This window comes from Coenobita brevimanus, chromosome 75, assembly GCF_032717465.1.
Source record: "Coenobita brevimanus isolate Jiangsu-jjx chromosome 75, ASM3271746v2, whole genome shotgun sequence".
Classification (NCBI taxonomy): domain Eukaryota; kingdom Metazoa; phylum Arthropoda; class Malacostraca; order Decapoda; family Coenobitidae; genus Coenobita; species Coenobita brevimanus.
In genome coordinates, this window is record NC_137028.1 from 2,392,805 (window position 1) to 2,418,382 (window position 25,578).

At 39.9% G+C, this 25,578-nt stretch overlaps 1 protein-coding gene across 1 annotated transcript; it reads left to right on the forward strand.

Annotated features, from left to right (window-relative positions):
• The first annotated feature begins 4,898 nt into the window (after positions 1–4,898).
• On the forward strand, positions 4,899–20,306 carry LOC145408012 (uncharacterized). The gene is made up of 9 exons (XM_080278813.1): positions 4,899–5,019; positions 6,163–6,243; positions 8,073–8,226; positions 10,976–11,138; positions 12,868–13,169; positions 14,141–14,278; positions 16,838–17,032; positions 18,270–18,479; positions 20,039–20,306. Exons 1-9 carry the CDS (start codon positions 4,991–4,993, stop codon positions 20,165–20,167), a joined length of 1,401 nt encoding a protein of 466 aa, XP_080134939.1. The 5' UTR covers positions 4,899–4,990; the 3' UTR covers positions 20,168–20,306.
• The last annotated feature ends 5,272 nt before the right edge of the window (positions 20,307–25,578 follow it).

The window sequence follows — 25,578 nt, forward strand, 5'->3', positions numbered from 1 at the left end:
AAACGGAAATTTAAGAAAAGGGGGAGGAATTATAAATCTTAACAAAGAAATAGAACTAGATTTACCCTCACAAGTGGAACTGATTGCTTTAGAGATTAACACATCTGAAGGGAAAGTAACTGGGGCAAATTTATAAATGCCACCCGAAACAAACAGTTTGGAATGAGGCGATTATAAAGACCTGGCAGAAAGTACTATTCTGAGTTGAAGAACATTACTACATAGAATGGAAGAGAAATCTGGAAGAATTATATTAACTGAGATTGCAATTAAATATAAATTGGAATACTGTACTCTAGATGCTAGAGGCCATGAAAGCTGTTGGGATGGAAAGCTCTTGGATCTTGTGCAGGAGTTGTTCCTAACACACAGTGTAAAGGAAAACATCAGAAAAAGAGAACTTGATGATCCGTCAGTATTAGATCTTATATTTACAAGGCGAAAATGATATTGATGTGTGTGTGTGTGTGTGTGTGTGTGTGTGTGTGTGTGTGTGTGTGTGTGTGTGTGTGAACAAAATCTTTGTTAAGGGGTTTAAGGTGAGCCGAGGGGTTGACCTTTTGTTTTTGAGGACAATGAGTCAAGGTCCAAGGTCACAGGACGATGTCGAAGTTTGGTCAAGGAAGGTCAGCTTAAATGTTTTTATTCATTTTAGACCAAACTTGGAGGACGGGTTGAGGGCAAGGCAAGAACGAAAGGATTCGATTTTGAAAACAGTGAAACGTTAAGGTCACAGGGCTAGGTCAGAGTTCGACCCATGTATGTGTGTGTGTGTGTGTGTGTGTGTGTGTGTGTGTGTGTGTGTGCAAGCAAAATAACAAAAAGTTTTGATCGTATCTGAACCAAAATTGGTGGAAGGACTGAAGATTACCCATAGGGTTGACCTAGTGTTTTTGAAAACAGTAGGTCAGAGATAAAGGCCTCATGGTTAAGTCAACCTAAAAGGGTAAGACAAGGACAATGGGATTCAATTAACAATTAGTTCGAGGTTAAGGTAAGGTCACAGGTCAAGGTCAGTTCAAACAGCTTCGATCTAACTTGATTCTGAATATAAGAGTGGGTCAGGCAGGCATGAAGTAGCCTACAGTTAATTAGTTTCTGAAGGCAATCGGTCGAAGGTCAAGATCATAGGGTAAGGTCAAATGATCCGTCCTTAGTCCCAGTATTGGATGCGGGAGCTGCACTCTGTGAATGCACCCCCTTGTTAAAATTTAATTCTAGTTGGAAACTGTATATTAATGTTTTAATGTTTTACCTTACTATAGCCTGCCTCCAACATGGTCGTACATCCGGGATTTTAGAAATTGATGGCGTCAGTGCAAACCCCATTATTTTGCGTGAGACAGGCTGGGAGACTCGTATTAGGGCCGGATCTAGCACTTTGAAAAAATGGGAGGCGGGGTGTGATTTCTAGCAGAATTACCATTTTATGCACCAAGAGAATCAAAATATAAATATGGTCTTTTGCTTTATTATGTTTTAATCATAGGAGTACAGTGTTACAGGCAAGTTTAAGTGTAATAAGATATTCACTGCACATATTATGGTAAATGATATGGTTCTTTTATAATAAGTAATCATCAGTATGTCGAAAATGGCAGGGGGGGGGGGACACCACAGCCACACTCCTCACATCCGTTCCTGCATGTGGAAGAACAATACTTTTCCGACATGCTTCTGACAACACCCATAAGCCACTGATTGGGATGCTAGAAGTTAATTAGTTGTTGATACATCAGTGTTTCCACCACCAAACTGAACCAGCTAAGAAGTTAAATTGATCTCGGCCCGCACAGTGATTCTGGTACACCAACGATGGGGCAGTGTCCTCTCTAGTTCCTTCATCGTTACGAATGGTGTAAGGCAAGGGGGGGATACTGTCTCTATATCTGTTCAATACGTACATGGATGACCTTGGCATGGAACTGAACAAGAGTCATATTGGCTGTTACTACAGTGGATCTGTGATAAAGCATTTTTTGTATGCTGACGATGTAATTCTCATTGCACCTTCTTCACCAGGGCTCACCTAATTATTAAGTATATGTGAAAAAGTGGGTAGTAAACAGACTTAATCCTCAGAAAAGTGTTGTAATGATCTTCAGGTATGGTTTATTAATAAATTTTGAATTGCCAAAATTTTCCTCATACTGTACCCCAGTGTATACAGCATAGTTGTGGTGGAATTACAAGAAGTCCACCATAGATGGACTGTACACCATACCATAAAGTAGGAAAAATGTTCCTCGGACTCTTTGAATATGAGAATACAAGTATGCTATGCTCCTTCCTTTATGTACACTATTGTCGGTCTCTCATTTGGAAACTTTTGTATATATTTACCCAACGAATACAATCCCTTGATAAAATAATAAATCCTTTCCTAGGAACAAGCATAGCCTACATCTCAAGCCTACATGCGAACTGGAAAAGAGTTCTCATTGTGTGGCTGCCTTTAAACAGTACAAGATCAGTTTATTAATCACTGGGATAATGATGATGGCTGTCATATGATCATGTAATGTGGTATCAGGTGCCGCAGTACAAAGAAATAATTAGTTATTAGGCTCATAATGTTTTGGTGCTTTTTTGGTGTACTTTTTCATGGCACAGAAATAAGTTACTGTTATTATTAATGGATATGGACCCCTGTATATATCACTGTGTGTACTGTGAGTGGCTGGAATAAAGCATTATTATTATTATTATTATTATTATTATTATCTAACCTCGAAGCAGTACAATGAAGAGAAAACCAGTGCTACCTGTAATATTATGTAATTTATGTTGTCTACAGTACTCTGCATACCTTTACATTTCGGTCTGTGTACAGTACATGCTCGCCAGACATTTTCCATGTTTGTTAAGTGGCTGGGGCATGGCTGGGAGAAGGATGGAGGTGAGAAGACAGGAAGAAATCAGTAGGATAGATGTTGTGGAAGCAATGAAGAAAGTCAAAATGGGGAAGGCCCCAGGAATTGATGGAGTGTGATGAAATGCTGAAGCATGGGGGAGAGATAGTAGTAGAATGGATGTGGAAGATGTGCAGATTGGTCTGGGAGGAAGGTAGAGTCCCGGAGGATTGGAAGTCAGGTATAATTATTCCCTTGTACAAAGGAAAAGGGGAAAAAGAAGTGTGTGGTAATCATAGGGGCATTTGTGTTCTTAGTATAGTAGGAAATGTGTATGGTAGGATACTTACTGACAGAGTTAGAGAAAGAACAGAGGAATTAGTTGGAGAAGAACAGGGAGGCTTTAGGAAGGGGAGAGATTGTGTAGATCAGATATTCATTCTTAGATCTTTAGTGGAAAAGTGTATAGAGAAGGGAAAGAAGTTGTATGAGGCTTTAGTGGATTTGGAGAAAGCATATGACAGGGTCGATAGACAGGCATTGTGAAAAGTATTAAGAATAAATGGAGTAGATGGGAAGTTGTTGAATGCTGTGAAGAGTATGTATCATGATGCTAAGGCTGCAGTGCGACTGAATTTTTCTCTTTGAAAGGTTGGGTTGAAACAGGGATGTGTCATGTCTCCATGGTTGTTCAATCTGTTTATGGATGGGGTAATTAAAGAGGTACAAGGTAGGGCAGTGGATGTTGGAGTGGCCCTGGTGAGAGAGGGTAGTGTTTGGAAACTCCTCGTACTGTTGTTTTTAGATGATACTGTGTTGTTGAGTGAAGACGAAGGGGAGCTGCAAGGCTTGGTGGATGAGTTTGGGAGAGTGTGTAAGAAACGGAATCTAAAGGTGAATGTAGGGAAGAGTAAAGTGATGGTCTTTGAGAGAGGTGAAGTCAGTGAATGTACAGCGAGGTTGGATGGTGAGGAATTGGAAAATGTGAGTAGCCTACGTTTAAGTACCCAAGTGTGATGAGTAAGGATGGAGGTTTGGAGGGTGAAGTGCTTGAAAAGGTGCAGCAGGGAAGAAAGGTTGCTGGTTCCTTGAAAGCAGTCATAAGAAACAGGGAAGTGAGCATGGAAGTGAATAAGTTACTACTTGACAGTATTGTGATACCAACTCTGACGTGTGAAAGTGAAGCTTGGACGTTGTTGGAAGGACACAAGTCAAGAGTGAGAGCAGTGGAAATGAGTTATTTAAGAGGAACATGTGGAATCACATGGAGAGACAGGCTGACAAATGAGTATATAAAGGAGCGTTGTGGTGTGGATATGGATGTGATAGGAAGCATTAGGAGGAATACACTGAGGTGGTTTGGCCATGTGGAGAGGATGGAGGGTGAAAGACTGACGAAGAGAGTGTATGTGAGTGAGGTGGAGGGGGGGAGAGGGAGGGGAAGGCCGAGGATGAGATGGAGGGATGGGGTGGAGAGGTATATGAGAGAGGGGGGTGTGAGTTGGGAGCAGGGCAGTGAAACAGTGGGGGACAGGGCGACGTGGAGGCGGTTGTTTGTGGCCACCCAGAACGGGATTGAGGCGTCTGGCAATAGATAGTTAACTAAGGAGATTTCGTACAGGCTGCACTTAAAATTTATGTTACAGTTTACGCCTTAATTAGCTTGTTATATGTTACTTATACAAACTTTTCCAGTATTAAGAAGATATTAAAACGGAAGAAAATATCAAGATGTAGTATACATAAAACATTATCGGAGAGATGCAACAAAGTCTCCAACTTACGAGGAAAATCCTGAAAAATATTCTAAGTTTAATCTCGACTCTGGGACAGTTAAAGCACAACACTATTTTCTTGGCATGCATCTTAATTACCTACAGTTCACAGCATTGTACGTAGTTTATATTTGAATTCCTTAACTTGCATAAAGGATTTCTTATGTTGCACTGAAAGATAGAAACAACTAAATAAAGTCAAGAATGGATGCATGATGTAAACAAATCCGTGAATAATTGACGTCACGTACGGTCGTGGCGATAATAGGAAAGGAAGTGAAAAAAGGCTGCGTATTTGTATTACAGTACCCGTGTTGTACTGTTTTCTGAAGGGATATCGCTGCTTACTGAAACTGGTACACCATGACTAAGGAAGACAACATTGATCCAAGGTGAGAACTTGAACAATATTGAAACTCGTTATGTTTTACAAGACGGTTCTCGTTCTTGAGGACCAGTGTCATGACGGAGAAAATGGTTTTCCTTCTACCTTCCATCTCTTTGTCCTCTGTATTTTCTTTATTGAAATATGAGGACAGTCGTGAGATATTTTCAGATTTCCTGCTGGAATAAAGTGTTGACAGAATCTTTTATTTGTTTGTTAAATAGATTTTTTATTTTATAGATTATAGAGTACTAGGTCGTGGACTTTTTTTTTTTTTTTTTTTAACTTTGTTAAAAACTGCTCATAAATAGGGGGTTCATTACCTCACCCCAAGTGGTAGGTGGTGGTGACCATCATCCACTCACTTGATTTAGTGCTGCCTACTTCTTCCTTAGCTTTTATCATTCTTTTTCAGTGCCTGTCCTCCTCTCTTCTTATTTCTCCCATCTTTCCTGTCACTTCTTATTGCTTTTCTTTCCTTTACAGGTGGCTTTACATTGAGTGACAAGCCAAATGGTTTCCTGTAAGCCAAGAAACCATTTACAACGCTGGGTGGTAACCATATAACCAAATCATACGTGCTCCGTACGTGCCAGCAAGTGGGCTAGTGCCCCTCCCCGTAAAACAAATAACTCAAAGTCAAATGGCCACCCCTTAAGGGATTATGGAGTCTGGCAATAGATAGATAATAGATAAACATAGATGTCTAACTTACCTATAGCTAGACTCAGTGTAAGGTGACATAAGGTAAGGAAGTGTATAGAAAAGAAGTTTTTCAGAATTATAATATTTATCAGGCTTTAGATTCCCAAATTCCATTGTTGTCAAGAATTATCATGAAAGTCATGAAACTAGGCATTTTATTGGTGTTATTGCTGATTCATTTGCAGTTGGGTTTTGTTAGTCTTTGTAGCCCAAGCCTTTTCCTGGTCATTATGATTCCCCATTACAGTCCAGTAATCAAAGACAGTTCCACATCTAGATTTATCCCCATCACTTAGGAGTGGGGGAATATGAAACTAACCTTTTTACATCTTGTTTTATGTAGTGAGGCATTAGCTTCCTAGAGATTATTGTTGTTCATACAGGTATGCTGTAAATAGTTTCAGTTGCTTTTGGTTCACCATTTTATGGTGTTATATTATTGCAGGATGAAGCCTGAAAATGCTGCTGCTATGAGGGAGATGCAGGAAGAAATTAATCGACATCTTCGAGAGGAACAAGAAAGACGGTATTTGTTTTTATTTTCTTGTTACAATAGCATTTTTTAGTATAGTATACTGTATACTTTTGTGTAGGCCTATAACCTTTTCACAGAGACTGTTTATTCATATAAAAAGCACCATATTGAACTGGGAGGTTAGATAAAACTTTCATTAACCCCTTCCATGTATACTAGATATCTTTTGGAAATTGAAAAAAATATTCGAGATTTAGCAGATATTAAATGAAAAGACATCATTTGGCTGAATTACAAACTAACACAGTGCTGTGTTGGTATTGGTTGTGCTGTATGGTATGTCACTGCAAAGGTGTCAGCGTTTCTAGGCCCGCCGCCCTTGTGGCTTTGTTATTTAGTAAGGTACAATAGAACTGAGAATTTTGGAGGTTTTAATGAATAATGGAGGGATGTATGACCTATTTCACTGGTCAGGTTGGTGATAGTTGTAAAGTTATTGTCATTGTTTTCCTGTTTTGGACCCATTCCACCCTATTTAGTAGTGTGGAATACGATGAAGATGAAGATAGTGGTAGCAGAAAAAGTGTCCTTATATTGAAGATGTGAAATGAGAACTATCTGTCTGTGTCTATTCTTATATAATTCTTACTTTATTGTATTTTTGGAAGATTGAGTTTTACTTGTATATTCACCTCTTCTTTTATTATTTATTAAATGTTTTTTTAAAGTGCATTAATGTTTTTGCCAGACTCAGCTTCTTCTGGTTCAGAAATCCCTGTTAATCTGAAGGGATTATGTCAAGGAAAGTTATTTGGGACAGTTATTATTCGCATGCCGAGATGGTTATAAAGTGGATTATATGGTGTTGTGTCAAGTGGGCATTGAGGGTTACTCATGTGTGACCCTAGTAACCATCCTCCAAGTATATATCCAGTCATAATAAAGTACATATCCAGTCATAATATTACACACATGCATCAACATAGTATCTGCAACAGAATTCAGATAACACTTAATAACTTTTTGGTTATATAGGGTTATGTCAGATGGCCATAGAGTCACTCATGTGTGACTTTAGTCACCCTTCCAAGTACAGTACATAATCCAGTTATAATATACTCATTACACACCGACTGCAGCACAGTACCTACAACAGTGTTTAGATAACACTCGGTTCATATGGGGTTGTGTCAATCAGCCAGAGAGAGTTACCGGTACTCCTAGAATCCTAAATAAATGGAAATACTAATTCGGTTAAAGTGTGTTGGTGCAAAAAATACTGTACCAGGGTTGGCTGAGTATTTCTTTGTGTCTTATAGTTTGTACAGTTTGAAAACTCTTGCATAGGGGTATTCTTTTGTATTGGGAATTTGGAAAATGGGGAATACTGATGTGGTTAAAGGGTTTTGGTGTGGGAAAGAGCAGTTTGGATATGAATCTTTGAATAGCAGTTAATTTGGATACCAGGGTTTCCTGTTACTTGTTCCAAGTTTCAGTCGTTCAGTTTAGAAAACTATACTGTACAAGCATTTAGCATTCTTCATTATAGATTGTGAATGTGTTCCAAAATATATAGTAATAATGTTTTACCTACAATGATTACTGTAAACTGGAAGAAATTGGCTTATCAGTTTTAGAAGTAGCTATGGAATTTTAATTGGCAGTATTTATGTAACTTACTATGGCCCTACGTGTCAACAAGTGGGTTGGTGCAGGGTTAGTGTCCCTCCCCGTAAAACCAATAACTCAAAGTCAAGTGGCCACCCCTTATGGGATTATGGTGTCTGGCAATAGATAGATAGATAGACTATGGCCCAGATAACAAAAAAGAATATCAAAAAGTCCTTCCTTGCATCTTCATCAGCTCTTATTCTCTGCAGCTCCTATGATTGGTTTGAGGAGGCTGAGGGCATCAGCTTCTGGGACTACCGTGATGTTAACCCAGTAATTGTAAAGGAATTTGAGAAGATGATGGACATTGATGATTGGGAAAATCTGGCTGGTAAACTTGGTCTCACTTACACCGACATTCAAGTAAGTGATATACAGGCAGTACAGTATAGAAAAATTCACTCAGTTCACTATCCACCCAAACTGCAGGCTTAGCCCACTTGCACATGCTCTTCACCGCATACAAGAATATCCCATTTACTCCATATACTCTTAACGCTTTTTACATTCGTTGTTTCTCCACTCTGTCATATGCTTTCTCCAAATCCATGAAGGCTGCATACAACTTCTTTTCCTTCTCTAGAAACTTTTCCACTATAGACCTAAGAATGAATATCTGATCCACACAACCTCTTCCCTTCCTAAAACCTCCTTTTTCTCCAGCTGATTCCTCTGTTATTTCCCTAACTTTGTCAATAAGTATCCTACCTTATACTTTTCCTGTTACACTAAGAAGACAAATTCCCCTGTGATTACCACACACTTCTTTTCCCCCTTTTCCTTTGTACAGAGGAATAATTATACCTGACTGCCAGTCCACCGGGACTCTACCTTTTTCCCAGGCCAATCTGCACATCTTCCATATCCATTCTACTACTATGTCTCCCCCATGCTTCAGCATTTCACCACACACTCCATCAATTCTTGGGACTTTTCCCATTTTGACTTTCTTCATTGCTTCCACTGTTTCCATCCTACTGATTTCTTCCTCTCTTTTCACCTCCCTCCTTCTCCCAGCCATTCCCCAGCTACTTATACTCACATCACTTTCATTCTCTGTGCTCAGCAATTCCTTAAAGTGTTCTCCCCATCTGCTCACTTTTTCTTCCTTCTCCACTAGGAATCTGCCATTTTTATCATTCACTCCTTGACTTACTTCTTGATCATCCTGTTTGTCTCTCTTTATTTCTTTCCAGAACATTTTCTTACATTCCCTCCACATTACACTCCAGTTCCTTCCAAATTTCTCATCCACTTTCTTCTTACTTTCTCTCAGTAGTCTTTTCACCTCTCTCTTCCTCTCTACATATAACTCTCTCTTCTATCTTTCAGCTTCCTCCATGCCACTGTTTCTCATCCACTCACTAGCTATATGCTTTCTTCTTTTGCGCCACAGCCTGTCTCACCTCTTCATTCCATTGTGCTGTTCCTTGCACCCCCTTTCGTCTTCCCTTCACCCCACACACCAACTCGCATGCTACACAGATTTCTTTTGTGAATATCTTGCCCACACCTTCCACATTCCCCATCTGCTCCAAATCACATTTACCCAGTCGCTCCTCCACTTCTTTCTAATATTCTGCCTTTTTTCCATCCTCTTGCAACCTTTCTACCCTCCTTGTATGGACTACTTCGTCCTGTCCTTCCCTTCTCCTACTCCTCCATTTCATTTGAACTTTGACTTTCACCACCACCATGTGGTGGTCAGAAAGTCCACTAGTTCAACCTCTGTATGCTCCTGCATCCATTTCACACCTCATTTTGTCACCCACATGCACGTAATCAATCATTGTCATCCGTTCTTTCAGTTCACCACCCATCCTTCTCATCGCTTGCCACATATACCTGTGGATCATCTTGTGTCTAAAGAGGGTATTGGCTGTCACCAACCCCCTCCCTGCACAATGTCCACTACAGCACTGCCATTCTCATATACGTCTGCAGGCACACCCCACTCTCCAACCACCGGTACTCCATCCACCTTCACATTCCCTACTTTTCCATTCATATATGCAGTCAAAAACACTCTCTCATTCCATTCAGACTTTTCCATGCACGCTTCCACGTTTGTCCAGAACTTCTTTCTCTGTACTTGCACGATCATGTGTTGGCACACGCACCACGCACGCACGCACACACACACATATTTGTAGTCCAACTTTCAATCTTACCCACACAGTCCTTGAGCTGATGGATCCATACTCTAATATTCTCCTTCCATCTCTTGCACACAACAGTACAAAGTCCTTATTTGCTGTCTCATTCTCATCCACTTGTGCACATATACGGTACCTCAACAATACTCCCATTCTCTCACAGTCTTACCTCTCCATTTTGTCTCAGTTATTCCAATACTTCCACTTTTGCATCCTCAGGCACCTGGAAAATCTCTTTCTCTTTCACCTCATCATTCACACCCCTTACATAGTTACATTCCATGTTGCAATCCATATCATGTCCTTTGTTTGGTCCTTAGTCGTCACATGTTGGTCAGTCCTGGTCCGAGGCTTGTTCATATTTTTATTTGGTTGTTTTCCGGGAGGGGACACTAACCTTCCACCAACCCACTTGTTGTCACCTAGGAAACACGTGTTGGTTGGTTATAAGGTCACCACCCAATGTTGTAAATGATTTCCTGGTTTACGGGAAATCATTTAGCTTGCTACTCAGTGTAGAGCTACCCTAAAATAGAGTACCACTACACTAAGTGGCCTTAAAGTATAAAAGGTTTTTGTGTGGTAGTTTCAGTCAAATATTTTGTTTGTATTGTGGACATTTTAGTGAAAGATCCAACTGATCTCAGAGTATTGTAAATATTTAAATAAAATCATATTATTACTCTCCAGGTACTATAATAATAATGTATTGACAGTTGTGAGCAGTAGTTCCTTTACTCAGTTTGTATTTTCAGCTAATGGAATAAATCTCAGTGCTTCAAAGTTGCTTCACTTTTACTGTTTAGTTAACTAAAATGTACATTATTTTGAAACAGTTTGCAGAGAGTATAGTGAACTTGTGGAATGTAACTCTAATGTATCATTGCATAACTGAGTAGTTTATGCCCAAAGTTGGAAACATACCATTTTTTTTTTTTTTTTTTTTTTAAATGCAGCACTGCCGTCAGTACAACAATCTAAGCCCCACAAGGGAGGTGTTCCACTACCTGCTGGACAACATACAACACATCCGCCTCAGCTTGAAGATGGTCCTTACGGTTCTGGAACAGATGGGCAAGCACCATATTCTCCACCAAGTCCAGTGGCAGGAGGGCATAGGTCAGGGAGGATTTATGTTCTACCCTCTATTCTTTTTGTTTTTTATGTTTTCTGAGCTATGAATGGTTAGCCTGTGTGGTAAAGTCAGTATTTTTAAGCCTTGATTGGTGAGTGAAGGGCTGTGTGATCTATTACACTGAGCACTTTGTCTATACTTACAATGATTTTATGATTTCCTACTATTTATGGAATCTGCCCAAGCCATTTATTGCCTCTGTCTTAGCTCCATTTAGTGCAGTGTGTGTAATAAGTGGGAGCATAAGAGATGTGGTGGGAGTAGAGGTAAGCTGCAAAATTGTGCTAATTTTGAGTGTGCAGTGTGTAAAGAAAAGCATACAGAAGGAGGGAGGTGGGAGGAAATTAATCTTGATGGAGAATTTCTTGAATTTGTGAAGTTTTGTTAACTGTGGGACATGGTATGTGCTGGAGATTGGGGTGGAACCAGCTCTTTAGCAAGGGTAAGAGGTGACTGGAAAAAGTTTAGGGAGTTGTTGCCTCTCCTATCATTGAGAGAGCTCTCCATCTGTGATAACAGGTCTTAGTAGACAGCAAATATTAGGAGTGTAGTGCATTATGGTTGTGAGACATAGGCAGTAAAGGAGAAGGATATTTGGAGGCTCAAGCATACAGAGATGTGAATGATCTGATGGATGTATAGTGTATCCTTGAATGAAAGACCTGTGGGGATTAGGATTGCATATGGTGAGTTAAGAGGAAGGATGAGAGTTTAATGTACTGTATTAGTGCAGTGATGATAAGGGATAAATTGAGATGGTTTGGGCATGTGGATTGGATGGAGGATGACCACTGGGTACAGAAGGTGAGAGGTATGAATGTTGAGGGTAGAGTTGCGAGAGAGGCAGACTGAAAAAGACTTGTGACGAGGTCACACAGTTTGGCCTCAAAGATAAGGGACTGAATAGCGAGGCTGCTAGGGATTGAGCAGCATGGAGAGCCAGCAGTATGACCAGGGCCAATGGATGCTAGTGTATTGGAGCCTTTATAAACAAAATGAAACGACATGAAGTTGGAGGGAGGTTATTCACCCATATCTGTTTGTGTGCAAGTTATAATATCTCAAAATGTTGTTACAGGATTTCAGTGAATGGTGAATAGGTGGGCATTGTGTCAAGGAAGAGTTGAGTAGACTTTGAAGTGGATCCAGATGCAGGAATAAATAAAGTATTTTATTGGCATTGGTAGAGGTATGTGCCCTTTGAGATTGTATAATAGTCTTATTACACAAACTCAGAGAGAACATACTTCCACCAATACCATAGAATAAATTTGTTAACTATGTGAGACCAGAAGTGTATTCATCTGGTAGGAAAGAGGAATTAGGCAGTAAATTTTGAAATACATTGTTGCTGACAGAGGTATGCACCCTGAGTGCTTTTATAGTTTTGATGGGAAGGAGGAGGATAATGTTAATATGGTACTGACAAAATATTTGTATTGTATTTGCTGCAAGGTTAGACTAGCCTACTTGGCAAAGCAGCTGTTTTGATCCATTTAATCTGATGACTTTTTTTTTTTTTTTTAACCACTCATGATGCTACCAGATAATTATACAGTAATCACTTTATGAAAGGCTTTCCAAATTGGAGGGGTTATATATATTGAAGGGGCTCACTTAAGATGTATAAAGTCATCTGGAGGTGGCAAGAATAAACTATAAAGATATCATTGTTGTGAATGGGCTAATATTGTTTGTGCCTCTTATTTGCAGTCAAGTTAAAGTCTTCAAATAAGTGTGTACCGAAGAGTGAGACCAGGAAGATTGAATGCACTGAGTATAAGCCACGCTGCTTCACCCTTGCCATCACCCAACAGCCGGAGGTCCTCGTAAACTCTACAAATTTGGGTTCCACTACAGATGTCACCACCAGGACACCTGGGCAAGAACATGGTGATAATGTTATCACCAAGACACCCAGGCCAGAACGTGGTGTCAGTGTTATGATGATTTTTGCCCAGGATGCCAATGAAGATGCCCGCTTTGTAAGAGAACATTATTTTTATATCTTTCAAGTAGTTGCAGAATAGTTATACAGTATTTGCAGAGAATCTGAAAGAATGGCAACCTCTGGGAGTTTGTGAATACTCCTATTGCTTTACAAAGAAGAATTTTGCAACTATCACGGACCAAAGTCCATGGGTTGATGAAGTTTTTGTCTAGTCCCTCTGGTTTGAAAAGTTAGTCTCTTCAGACTGAATACAAGAAACTCATCTGAAAGTAGCAAGAATAAAAAAGAAGAACATGTCATCAGAGTGATGGGGGAAAACAGGAAAAAACAAAAGAATACAAAAAAGGTGACATTCAATGAGGACTTGCCATACAGAGTTTAGGACTGTAATATAGTAATATCAGTTACCATATCTGTGCAGGCATAGGATGATATCTGGTATCTCCTCCTAGCTAAGTACTGTTGAGTGTTGTATTGTTGTGGGCATAAGCTTTCTGGCACTTCTCCCTGGTTAAGAAATATCAAGTGCTGTATTCTTTGTGCATAGGAAGCTTTCTGGCCTTTTTAAAGATATTTACTTTGCATATTATTCCTTAACCCTTTTAGTAGTTTTTTTTTTTTTTTTTTTTTTTTATACCAGTAGATGACACCAGTATGATGTGTGTTTTTGCACATAAAAGCATGTGAAAACTTTTTCATTATTGTAAATTGCACAGTGTTATGGTGCAATAATGATTTTGTGAATCATGAAGTACAAAATTGAATTGGTTAGCCAAGCATCTAGAGAAGGAAAATCAGTACTTTAGCTCTGATTAAAACTTTTTAGCCTTTGAAAAGCATGATGGTCGGGTCGAGCTGGGCGGACCACTCATTGTAATTTTCCACCCATGCACTGATGGTAAAGTTCACCTAAGGAAATCCCTCTGTTAGTCCTTCCCATGTCATGTACAATATTAAGGGTTAAGTTGATGATGATGTAATAAAGGAAATAGTGACTGCAACTGTGCCACATGTTTCCTGTATGTGTCGTGGCAGGTGGTTCGTACACTGGCGGGTCTGAGGGGAGCACAAGGACCAGTGCGAGTGCTGCAAGTGACTGGCGATGTTACAGACTATGTAGCACAGGCACTTCGGAGAGATCCATTCAACAGCATCTTAAAGTGGTTCCATAAGGTAAGTATTTTTGCTGTTGCACCTGGATACACAGTCAGTGACAAGAGTTAGCCTATGATTGCACCATTCATGCTTCAGTCTTCCCTTTCCTTTTCTGTTAGTATTTCTCATGATGAGGGAAGTTTGCTATGTTTCTTTGCCTATAGACCATGTTCTGTGATATGCATCAGGAAGGAAAGTGGTAGACATGCTGTAAGTGTGAAAAGAGCTCATTAGGATAGAAGGCAAACTTTTGTCCTTGGCTATACTATTAGCACCAGAAGTTCTGTTGCCTCACCTACTTCTTTGGCTGTACACTTTAAAAACCATTCAGGCGAATCCACAGCAGCCATCACCAAACACACTGATCTGTGGCCAGATAGTCACTACAATCTTTTTGTAACTTGGCCCAGATTTTCGTCCTCATGCAGCTTATTTCATGCAGGTCAGTGACAGAGAAATACAATACTGCAGATCTCTACATCCATCCCATAACACCTTCATGACTAGGATCAAATTCTAGTATTAATTTATTGTTACAACTCACCATTCATGATGGGCAGAAGGTAATTAGGACAAGTTAGAGTAAGAAGAGTACTGTATACAGCAAGCACTCGCATAATGTGCTATCACAGAATGCGATTCTTACATAACACTGGAGGTGCCATTGCGTGTCCCAAAAATGTCACAACACAAAAAAATAGATATAACGCGATCAGAGGAAGCCGCTCATTTTTTACAGCACCAGACTGCATGGTGAGAATAGGCATAACGCGGCGGGAGACCCCCTTTATGTTTCAGAGTCATGCTACGTGGCCAGTGATAGAACGTGGCGCGAGGCATGAAATTACAGATGGAATTCACACAATGCGGCAAGTGGTAGACAGAGTGCGGATTGCATCAGCCTACGATGTATTGCTATCACGTGTCTGTGAAGGGTGTTGTCACAGTCCACTGAGCGTTCCTGCCCCAGTTGAGGGAGGCGTTGGCTCAGTCAGTAGAGAGGTGGCCTGCTGTCCTACTGGACCCAGGTTCAAATCCCTGCTGGGGCAGGTAACAGTTTAAGGATTTGAATTTCATGTAAAGCAGACTTTACCGATCTACCAGAAGATCCGCCGACATGTCGTAAAAATACCCCCGCTAACACCAATACACCAGTCCTGCATGAGACAGCCATAGCATGTATTCAGTATGGATGGTGGGTGTTAGTGCTGAAGTAGTGACATGTAGAGGTGTATGATATGTAGGAGGACTACTGGGCCTTGGGTCCAGGCTATGAAGCCTATGCCCAGAGTTGAGCACAAAAAAAGAGAAAAAAAATAAATCTCCCCGTGCTTTGGCTGCACATGTGCTCTGCGCGATCTTTGCTCTTGTTTTTTGACGCCTGATCCTGTCAAACTTCGGAAGTCTCTGACTAAGGTGCAGAAGGTGGATGTCATCAAGGAGAGAGGATGGTGGAACTGTGACATTGCTGAATTTTGGAGTTAACAAGTCCACCATTCTTATGATTCTTGGCAAGAAGGGAGCCATTCTGAAGCCAGCTCAGGTACATGGAGGATCACCCTCAGACAAGAGGATACAAGTTCTGACCCTGCTGTCGTAATGATGGGGAGGTTTCTGCTGACGTACTGCAACTTTTTCAGTTTATATTTATTTATTTATTTTTTTTAATGCGAGGAAGAAGGAACCAAAGGCCACAAGCCCGCAATAACTGTTCCTTCCAAGGGAAAAACAAAATACAAGAGAGAGCCAAAATTCAAGATCAGCTGGAAGGAAAAGGAGGATTTGCCAGTCGACTCGTTAAATATTCAGAGGATGGCCAGCCACCCTGTCGCAAGCTGTCCAGACCCCAGCAAGCCCACAACCTCTTCCATTCAAGGTGAGGAATCCTCCAATGTTTGTATGTAATGAGGTCTTTTTAAAGGTAGGTAAATGTCTCAGAGTTTGAACTTTGGGGCTGGCTTAGGTGTTATGAAACCCCTTAACATGTAAACATATGACCCCATAATGCAGAATTCTAATAAAGCAGGAGCTTCAGGGTACAGTATTCCTGCGTTATGCAAGCACTCGCTGTTCTGTCGGTTCTTTGGATTCACCAGACAGAATTTCAAATTCCATGGAGAGCGAACCAGGAAAGATGGCTGGACTTTTGCTGCTATTGGTACAGACATTAAAAGTTGCCATGACCTGGTATATCACTGAAACTTATGACTGGAGCTGAGACCCATAGTAAACTGAAATTACAGTATATCAGGGACTTCCGGGGAAATGATGTGGATCAGACAGGCAGAGCAAGAGGCAGCAATAGTGACTCTGTCAGCCTGCCACCAACCGACGCATGAACTCAAATCACACAGACAATATGACTGCTCTGGACTAAGGTCAGGCAGTCCAGACTTCCTCTAGCTTTAACAGAGTTTTCTCGGTATATAAAAATTTAGTCTGGTTGGCTCCTCAACTCCAATAAAAATGAATTCCAGTCTGTTGAAGTCCATTGTAGTGAGGTTTTACTGTAATAATAATAATAATAATTAATAATAATAATAGCAGTAATGGTGATTATGATAATGTTGTGTGCAGGTGGATTTTGTGGTGCCGATACTGTCTCCCCAGTTTCTGCGTCAGACTCAAAACTTGGAACATGATGACAATGGCTTCAATGTTGACCAGCGCTACAACCGTCATGTGTTCCGCAACATGTATGACCAGTATGTGACCAGTGGCAGCATCAACACCAGGTGCCGACCTCTCTGTCCAGAACGCTTCTCCGGAAAGGTAGGGTGTACAAAATTAATGTTTACCATCTTTTTTGTGGTGACATCTTTTTATATATGCAGTAGCATTTCCAGGATTGAGCTTGTCTACTGGTCACTTGTGAAGAATTTTTGGGTTCAAGGTGCATCATTCATGTAGACTTTAACACAGCCCCATATCAGGGCCCTGTGGCTTCTGCATATGTCTAGTAAGTTTGAACTTGCATAATTTCATCATGCTACTACCAGAAAGTTGTGTACAAGTTTGGAAAGATTTCTGATAGTGAAGGAATTGCTTCAGCCTGTATTGTATTTAACCCATCCAGTTTGAAAAGTCTCACCTCAGCTAGATAAAATAATTTGAATTTCACTGAATTACGGGGGTTAATCTGTTTACTACGATGATTGGGTGATGTGGAGGTGATTTGTTTGTGGTCACTTCCTTTAGGATTAAGGTGTCTGTCTGTAGGTAGACTGCGATGATATTTTTATTTTATTTTTTGCTACCTCCTGATGATTGTATTTAACTTTTGGGGGTTCCAGTCACTGTGAAAGGGTCAGAAAAGTTAAATTGTATTCTCAGGCAGCAGTAAGAGTAACACAGAAGTGTTGTACTCGAGCTGAAGAGTTAGCACGATGATCTGCTGGTCAGAGGATGATGGTTGTGTGCCAGGAATAGACTTGAACCCCTAAAAGGAGGCTGGATTATTTATTTATTTATTTATTTATTTATGTACACCCACCACAGGTATAGGCTCTTCTACTGCAACTGTACTCTGTCAATCCTGTCGAGATCCACTGCAGGAATGGGCATTGTGTTTGGAGAACATAAGAAGATAAGAAGATTGGGTAATTGCATTAGGTCAGTTTGCCCGTGCTAGGCAGGTGCTATAAGTTTGTGATCAAACTACTAAAATAAGACAAGGATAGGAAATAGGAAGGCTTTCCCTTGCCCACCAAGCCCTAAAGAGAGAGAGGTACCTGAATTCTGCAAAGTACAGTACCGGTACTGTACAGTTGGAGCAGGGATGTCTGCAGTACGAGTTATACATGTGAAAGTTGAAGGGTTTTAATGTCCATTCATGTTTGTATGTGTCAGATTCTGTACACCAAGTCCTTATTATAATATTATGTCATTTTTTTTTTATACTCTTGTTTGCTGCTAATTCCTCAGTAAGTGACAAAAATATTGGATCAGCACACAAAATTTTTAGGGATGATTTGGGCATGGAAAGACTTGTCGTCAAGTTCTTCCACAGCTCCTTTCAGGTGAACAACAAGCTCTACAAGTGAACGTTACTCATGACTTTTTGGAGTGTGCAAATCACGATCCAGACTTTCTGAAGACTTCTGTCACTGGAGATGAAACTTGGGTGTATGGGTATAACCCAGAAACCAAAATACAGTTGTCCCAGTGGAAGCATGCCAGGTCGCCTCTGCCAAAAAAAGCACAACAAGTTTACAGCAAGGTGAAATGCATGTTGACGTTTTTTTTCAACGACCTTGGTATTATGCATCACGAACATGTAATAGTAGGTCAGACTACCAACGGACATTACTACCTAGATGTTATCCTTCATCTTTGTGATGCAGTTCAGTGGAAGAGACTAAACCTTTGGAAAGTGGCAAGTTGGAAGCCGCACCATGACAATGCCTCTGCCCATTCTTCTCAGGTGATTCAGGAATTATTGCCAAGCACAACATCCCACAGGTCCAGCAGGCTCCCTGCTCACTGGACATGGCTCCGTGCAATTTTTGGTTATTCCCCAGGCACAAAACTCTGCTGAAGGGTTCCCGTTTTGAGACGAGAGAAGAGATCATGACGAATGCTACGAAGCATGTGCAGATATCGAAAACCGACCCTGAAAAATGTTTTAGGCAGTGAAGAGATTGCTGGGCTACATGTGTCAAGTCAGAAGAGGCCTACTTTGATGGGGATTAGTGTCCTAACTCAACACGTTAGCTATTTATTTTTTTAAGGCCTAAGGTCGGATGCTTTCAGAACAGACCTCATACAACAATAACAATGTGAGATCTTCCATAAGATGAATAAAATCATCAGATGGCAGCAGTGATTCAGCCATGAGGGGGTGCATAGGTGGCACGTATGCCCCCCGTACGACCACGTAAATATTGTCAGTTTCGTTTCATCACATTTATAAAGGCTCCAGTATGCTTGCATGCGTCAGCCTTGGTCGCCTAATGGTGGCACTTTATGCTGCTTGAACTCTGGCAATGTCCCTATTCAGTCACTTATTCCTGAGTTCACACTCTGTGACCCTGTCCCAAGTGTTTTTTGGTCTTCCTCTCACGACCCAACCCCCAGTGTTCACACTTCTTACTTTCTGTACCCAATTGTAGAACGACACTCCTTCCCAACCACTTCCCCTCTCAACTGTGAAATTGTGTGTACATCTCCCTCCTCCCCTCCTGTCTCCTGACTGGAAATTGAAAACTTTCTCTTGGAAACATAATGTATTATTTTTATGTGCCAGTGAAAGTAAACAGCTTTCCTTTTCTCCTGATGTTGGCATTTTAAAGTTTGAATAAGTTTGAACCTGGGAAGTAGCAAGTATGTCCTAAAATGAAATTTGTATTGGTGAATATTGTTTCTTCCAAAAGAATAATCCTAAGTAATACAGTTGCTGGTAGTGAAATGTGTCTCCCTACCGCATTACTGAGATCCTGGATATAATCCTGGGTGGTAGCTAGATTAAAAGGGCATCTTGATACAGTAGGGGTTTTTACTATGTTATTAATTGAGGCCACATGAAGCTGATGCACGTGTGAACTGGAGATAAGGTTTTTGAAGGTGAATAATAGTAAATGGATGCGTGGTCTGTTAAAATAAAAATTTATATCCCCAAGTTCCATGGACAAGAAAAATGTAGTTTGAGATAGTGTTAGTATTGCTTTCATATCAATGTTTCAGGCAGTTGAATATCTGTCAGGTTGTGTTTCTACCTACACCTTGTAATGGGTAATACAAGACTGGAAGTCACTGTTACCATTTCTGTTTTTACTGTAGATGTGGCGGAACAAACTGGTGAAAAGCAATGGACTGCTACAGTTGTACTGGAAATGTTCAACTGCAGAGGAAGTGGAGAAGTTTGCCATGCTCCTGGTGAAGGAGCATCAGGCCCGGCAAAGATGCTGATAATGACCATGGTGCAGCTTCCCTGATGCTGATAAACTGTAGGCATAACACAAACTTACATGCGAAGGAGTGGTCAAGGCAGTACTGAGGGAGTGTTTTAATATGCACTACCCTTTCCAGCTAAGGTAATGGTAATTGATGTTATTATCTAAAAATAACTTTATGCAAATGTCTTCATATTGTGGTTATCAGATATGTTCATTTTTTTCTGGGAATCCGTTTAAGGGTGACTCTACACTGATTGACAAACCAAATGGTTTGCTGTACACCAGGAAACCATTACATTGCTGGGTGGAAACCATATAACCAAATTATGGCACCTGGTGATGTTGTGGGTAATCAAGGTGTTCATCAGGATTGAGCCTGTGTAGGTTTATATCCAAGAGGTGGTTGGGGTTTATTGCTCACATAATGCCACTCAGGGATGAGTGAGGCTGGTCACTCTCATCCTCAATGGCAGAACCAACTTACCTAGTCCTGGGCTCATGGGCTTCTCATGAGGCAACACAGGATTAGATGATGATGATGATATATTTATGAAATGCCTTACTTTTCCAGTGTTTATATATTTTTCTTAATTTTAATATGCAAAGCTAGAGTTTTGTACATTCCTGTAAGTAAGTTGTAAACAAAATTGTTGCTATGTAATGTTTGGTAAGGCTGAATGTGATCCGGAATATTGTACTTTTATTGCTGTTGTGGAGGGAAATGTGGCCTGTTTGGGATGTGTTGATAATTATTATGTATCAGATGTTTGAAACAGAAAATTGTGTTCTTAGATGGAGATATGATGTACTGTACAATATTATGTATACAGGATATATATATATTTTTTGAAACTATATTGTTTTCCATTTTGGTATACTGGTGCAGTGATTGCTGTAATGTCTGATACAGTTTTGTAAAGTATAAGTTAATTCAGCACAGCCCTTTACAGCACCACACTTTCAAACAGTAGAACATGTCAGTATCTTGTGGAGCTAATGTAGTCAGTTACTAACAGCCTTGGATCACCCTTTCATAGATGGTGGTATCATTACAACAGTCCAGAAAGAGATATCAATAATATATTACATAATAAATTGTGTTACCTGTATACAGAGGTATCTTGAGGGACCAAAGGGCTGTGAGAAAGTTTATTAAAACAATGTGCATTGTATGTTAATATGTTGGTGAGGTCGAAATTTTCCATTATAATGAACTGGCATATTTTTGCCACAATAATGCACAATATAGTTTTAAAATATCCTTTCAGAATTGCATATTCTTATGTAGAGGAATTGCATAGAAAGAAAATTGTGCTTCTTTCCTATTTTGGGACCAGAAAACTGAATTTGAGTTAAGAAAATTGTGCATGTTTTTATGTTTTGGTACCAGATAACTGTGAGTTATAGCAACAAGAGACCTTTTCATTTACTTGTATATGACATGTCTTTGTGTGTGTGTGTGTGTGTGTGTGTGTGTGTGTGTGTGTGTGTGTGTGTGTACATTTTTTTTTATTTTCACAAAACCATTTTTGAAATGAGTTAGCATTTAAGCTCGTGGCTGAGGTAACTTATACTGATCTTATTATCATTTTCCTGTTGCATGATTATTACAGTACATAGTTTTAAAATTTGAATTAGTTGTTTGATAAGGTGCAGTACATGAAGTGACAGTGGCAGTGTGTGTGTGTGTGTGTGTGTGTGTGTGTGTGTGCATGAGCTTGTGAGCATGCATGTGTTACTTGTTTCAGTTTTGATTGTGGTGGTTGCAGTAATAAATTTATTGGGGCTAACTTTTTTTTTTTTTTTTTTTTTTTTTTAGGTAACCATATAACCAAGCCATGGTGCCTGATGGTTTAGTGGGTAATTAAGGTGCTCCAACTGGATTAAGCCTGTGTCAGTTCATATCCAAAGGGTGGTTGAGGTTTATTGCTCACGTAATGGCACTCAGGGATGAGTGAGGCTGGTCACTCGCATCTGAAATGTCAGGACCAACTTGCCCAGCTGTGGGCTCCTACGCTCTTCGTGGAGCAACACAGGATTAGATGATGTATGTACATAAAATCCATACAGCTGTAGGAATGCATGATATTGCATTGGGGTGGAAATTAGTCTGTGATGGCTTGTTGCAATGAATAGAAAGTTGGCCTGGTATTCCATTGCATTTGGTGCACAGTTATGACATCTCTGTCACACAACTCCTTGATGCCTATCAGAGAGCATAGTCTTTGTGCAGAGAAACATACCATGTCTCTCTCACATAAGGAATATAAAGCAACAGAGGAAAATCAGAAGTAGAAGAGATTATATGCTGTAGTAGGCAAACTTCCAATCATGTCTGTACAACTCATATAATTTGGCACTCTCTTGATATCTTCTACTTCTGTTTTCTTCTTAATTTTGAATCATACTCATTTCTCAAGAGTGGAAATTTTTTAAGACTGATGATGATATGCAAGATTTTCTCAACCCATTGAGTAAAATGATATCTTTTCATTTTGTTCTTGCTGTCTCCAGATTGTATTTATTTAGCTCAAGAGATTCTGAATTTGAGTGGTGGTTTGATACAGTCTCCATTAACATCCATGCCACAAAATGTCTCCCCTAAGTTGAATAAAATTGTTTGGTAGTAGCAAGATTAAAGTTAAAAGTACTGTACCTCATGGTATTGAAGAGGTATGGCTACTCTTTTAAAATTTGTAATAAACTTTTACTCAGTAGTTTTCTTAGCTTAATAATTACTTTTTTATTACCTTATTTATATTTTGCCAGTGAAGTAGCTAGTTATGTTACACAGTGATACCCATTGTCCCAGCTTTTACTTAACATAAAGGATTTTGAATACATATAGAACTGGCAGAATATTGGAACCCCTTTTTCATCGTAAATCTCTTTTGAAGGAGTTAAATAGATGTTCTAAGTCCTTTGTGTACACAACTAGTCAATTCTGGAGCAGTCTTCCACAGGTGTCTTTCTCTGCCTATGAAATCCAGTTTTTTAAAAGTCAAAGTGTATAGTTGTTTAAAAAAGAAGGTACTGTACTGGGTTACTTTTTCTTTCTGAAAGGGACTTTTTTTTTTTTTTCTTTTTTTTTTTAAGAAAAAATCATTGTAAGAGATAGAATTCAGCAGAAAACTGACAACCAGCAGGATCTTTTCCAGTTAACCCCTTCATTTTTCTTCTGTCAGACAGTGTTATACTTCACATGGGGGAGTGTAGGGGAAATTGGAAGTTGTCCATAACTCCTTCATTATATCTGTCTATAGCCAGATGCCATAATCCTGATAGGGTTGGCTATGAATAAACTTCATTACAGTGACGTATTCTTGCTCTCTCTAGGTGATGTTATTCAGTTTTGGAGAGATGTTTGGAACTGGAGGAGTTAGATAGAGAGGAGGGCAGACACAGAAAAAGAATGAGAAAGTGAAGGAAGAAGTAGGCAGCACTTCATTAGGTGAGTGGATGGTTGCCAAAAATAATTTTTTAGTAGCTGTAGTAATAGTTGTAGCTGTAACTCCAGGTTCATGTGAATATGAATGCAGTAGACTGCAGGCAGAAGTTACTTCCCACCTGTAGTCCATCATCCCCTTTTAAGGGGATAGGGAGGAAGTTCAAGGATGTTTGTATAACCTGGCATGGTAGCTGCCTGGTTATATCATTGCCACCATGAGCAGGTGTTCTTTCCCATCACCTCAGCTGGGTAAATACTGGTATACAAGTGCATCACTAGCAGTAAATTTCCATTAGTGATTGGTCAGTTACCTGACTAAAAAAATTCAGGACTGTGGTAGCCACAGACTGCACAGCAGGCAAAAGGTAATATGGGACTGACTGTTACCAAATCTCTGTGTTGTGTTTGCAACTTTGGTCAGTTGCCTGTTCTTAGTTCTTTGAGTACTGTGAAGTCTTAATTTTATTTTTGCTACTGTTCAGCCTGCTATGTGCCAGCCAACTTGGGACTTTCATGGAGCCGTGGTGCCTGCGAATATTTGTATTTTTTTTTTTTTTTTTTTTTTTTTTTTTTTTTTTTTTTAATGCTAGATAGGTTAGGAATGATGAGAAAGCATAGAAAACAACCATAAAAGTACTCACAGAAGCATAAAAATTTGATTCTGAGGTCAGTTCATACTCAGCTCTTGGCTGAAATGTTCGGCCTGCCCGTGACACCCATTGAGTTGAGGTAGGAGATTGGCGTTTTCTTCTTGTGTAACTATCCCAAATGACCCAGGGACACTCTCGGAAGGTACATATATAATGTGGAAACTGTCCCTAAGCATAATGATGTGCTGGGGCACTTTATGACATTTAAGCGAGTGGCATTTATCAGGTATATGTTTGTAATTTTGGAGTTAGTATTTTACACATGTATAAAAGTGTTTACATAGTCTTTCTCAGCATCATCATCAACTGGTGAATTGCTTCCACCATCAATGGGGACCATCGGGAAATTGTCAGTCCCACGTTGGGAAAGACCTCGGTGCGTCATGATGCTCACTCTCTCACAGTCAAAGTAAGGCTGAGGAAACAGCTACCCACGTGGCTTGAGGGAGGTGTAGGTGAGACCTAGCGTCGGTACCAGCCCTACAGAGCTGCGGGACTGCACCTCCCAAAAATCTCCCGCCAGGTTTTAATTTTCAATTTTTGGCAAATTTTTCAATTGGAGACCGTATATTTACGGCCGTGGCAGTTTGTGCATACACACGTCAGACCGTATATTTACGGCTGTGGCACACAGTGTGCTACGTAAATTAGCTATGTGATGGCCATTCATGGTGGAGAAGTTTAATAATTATTGTTTCTACCCCTTCACTGTGAGACTGTGAGAGGTTTCCAAGAGTTAAGTCACTTAGAGATAGAAAAGATAAAATAAAAAATGCATCCTTGGGGTGAAGAGGTTAAATGAAGTACAGTAATGGAATCTTCTTTTATGTGTTTGTTTCATAAACAAACATATGGCGTGTTCAGTCATACCAAAGGTGTGTTCCTGCAGAAAGGGCAAGTTAGCTGGAATGTTGATATTTGTATGGAAATCGACAAGGCATGAATTCAGTTGGATGAAGTATTTATGGAGGTACACATAATAAGGATTTGTTTCCCTGTTTTTTATTTTGTTTATGGAATGACTTGACTGGTACATGTGTATGAAGTACTTATAAAAAAAAAAAGTAAATGGTTAGACCTGTGAGCTGTAGCCAGAATTCAGGGAGTTTGAATAATGTGTGAATGATTGACACATTTCACTGAGTATGATGTCAGTAGTTCTCTTACCTATGTACTTGCTCTTTCCCTTTATCAGGATCCTTGTCTCACTCTGTTTGTAGGTCGAAATAAAGGTGATGACGATGATGATGATAATGATGGTCATGTTTGCAAAAACATTGGTGAAAAGTTTGTAAATCAGCATCCTGGACTCTGTATTCTCTGATA

What these genes read in the sequence shown, in the direction of transcription:
- LOC145408012 (XM_080278813.1), top strand. Translation starts at nt 4,991, where the DNA reads ATGACTAAGGAAGACAACATTGATCCAAG. An exon ending in GAAGACAACATTGATCCAAG is followed by an intron (nt 5,020 to 6,162) that starts GTGAGAACTTGA and finishes ATATTATTGCAG; the next exon opens with GATGAAGCCTGAAAATGCTG. An exon ending in CCAGTGGCAGGAGGGCATAG is followed by an intron (nt 11,139 to 12,867) that starts GTCAGGGAGGAT and finishes TCTTATTTGCAG; the next exon opens with TCAAGTTAAAGTCTTCAAAT.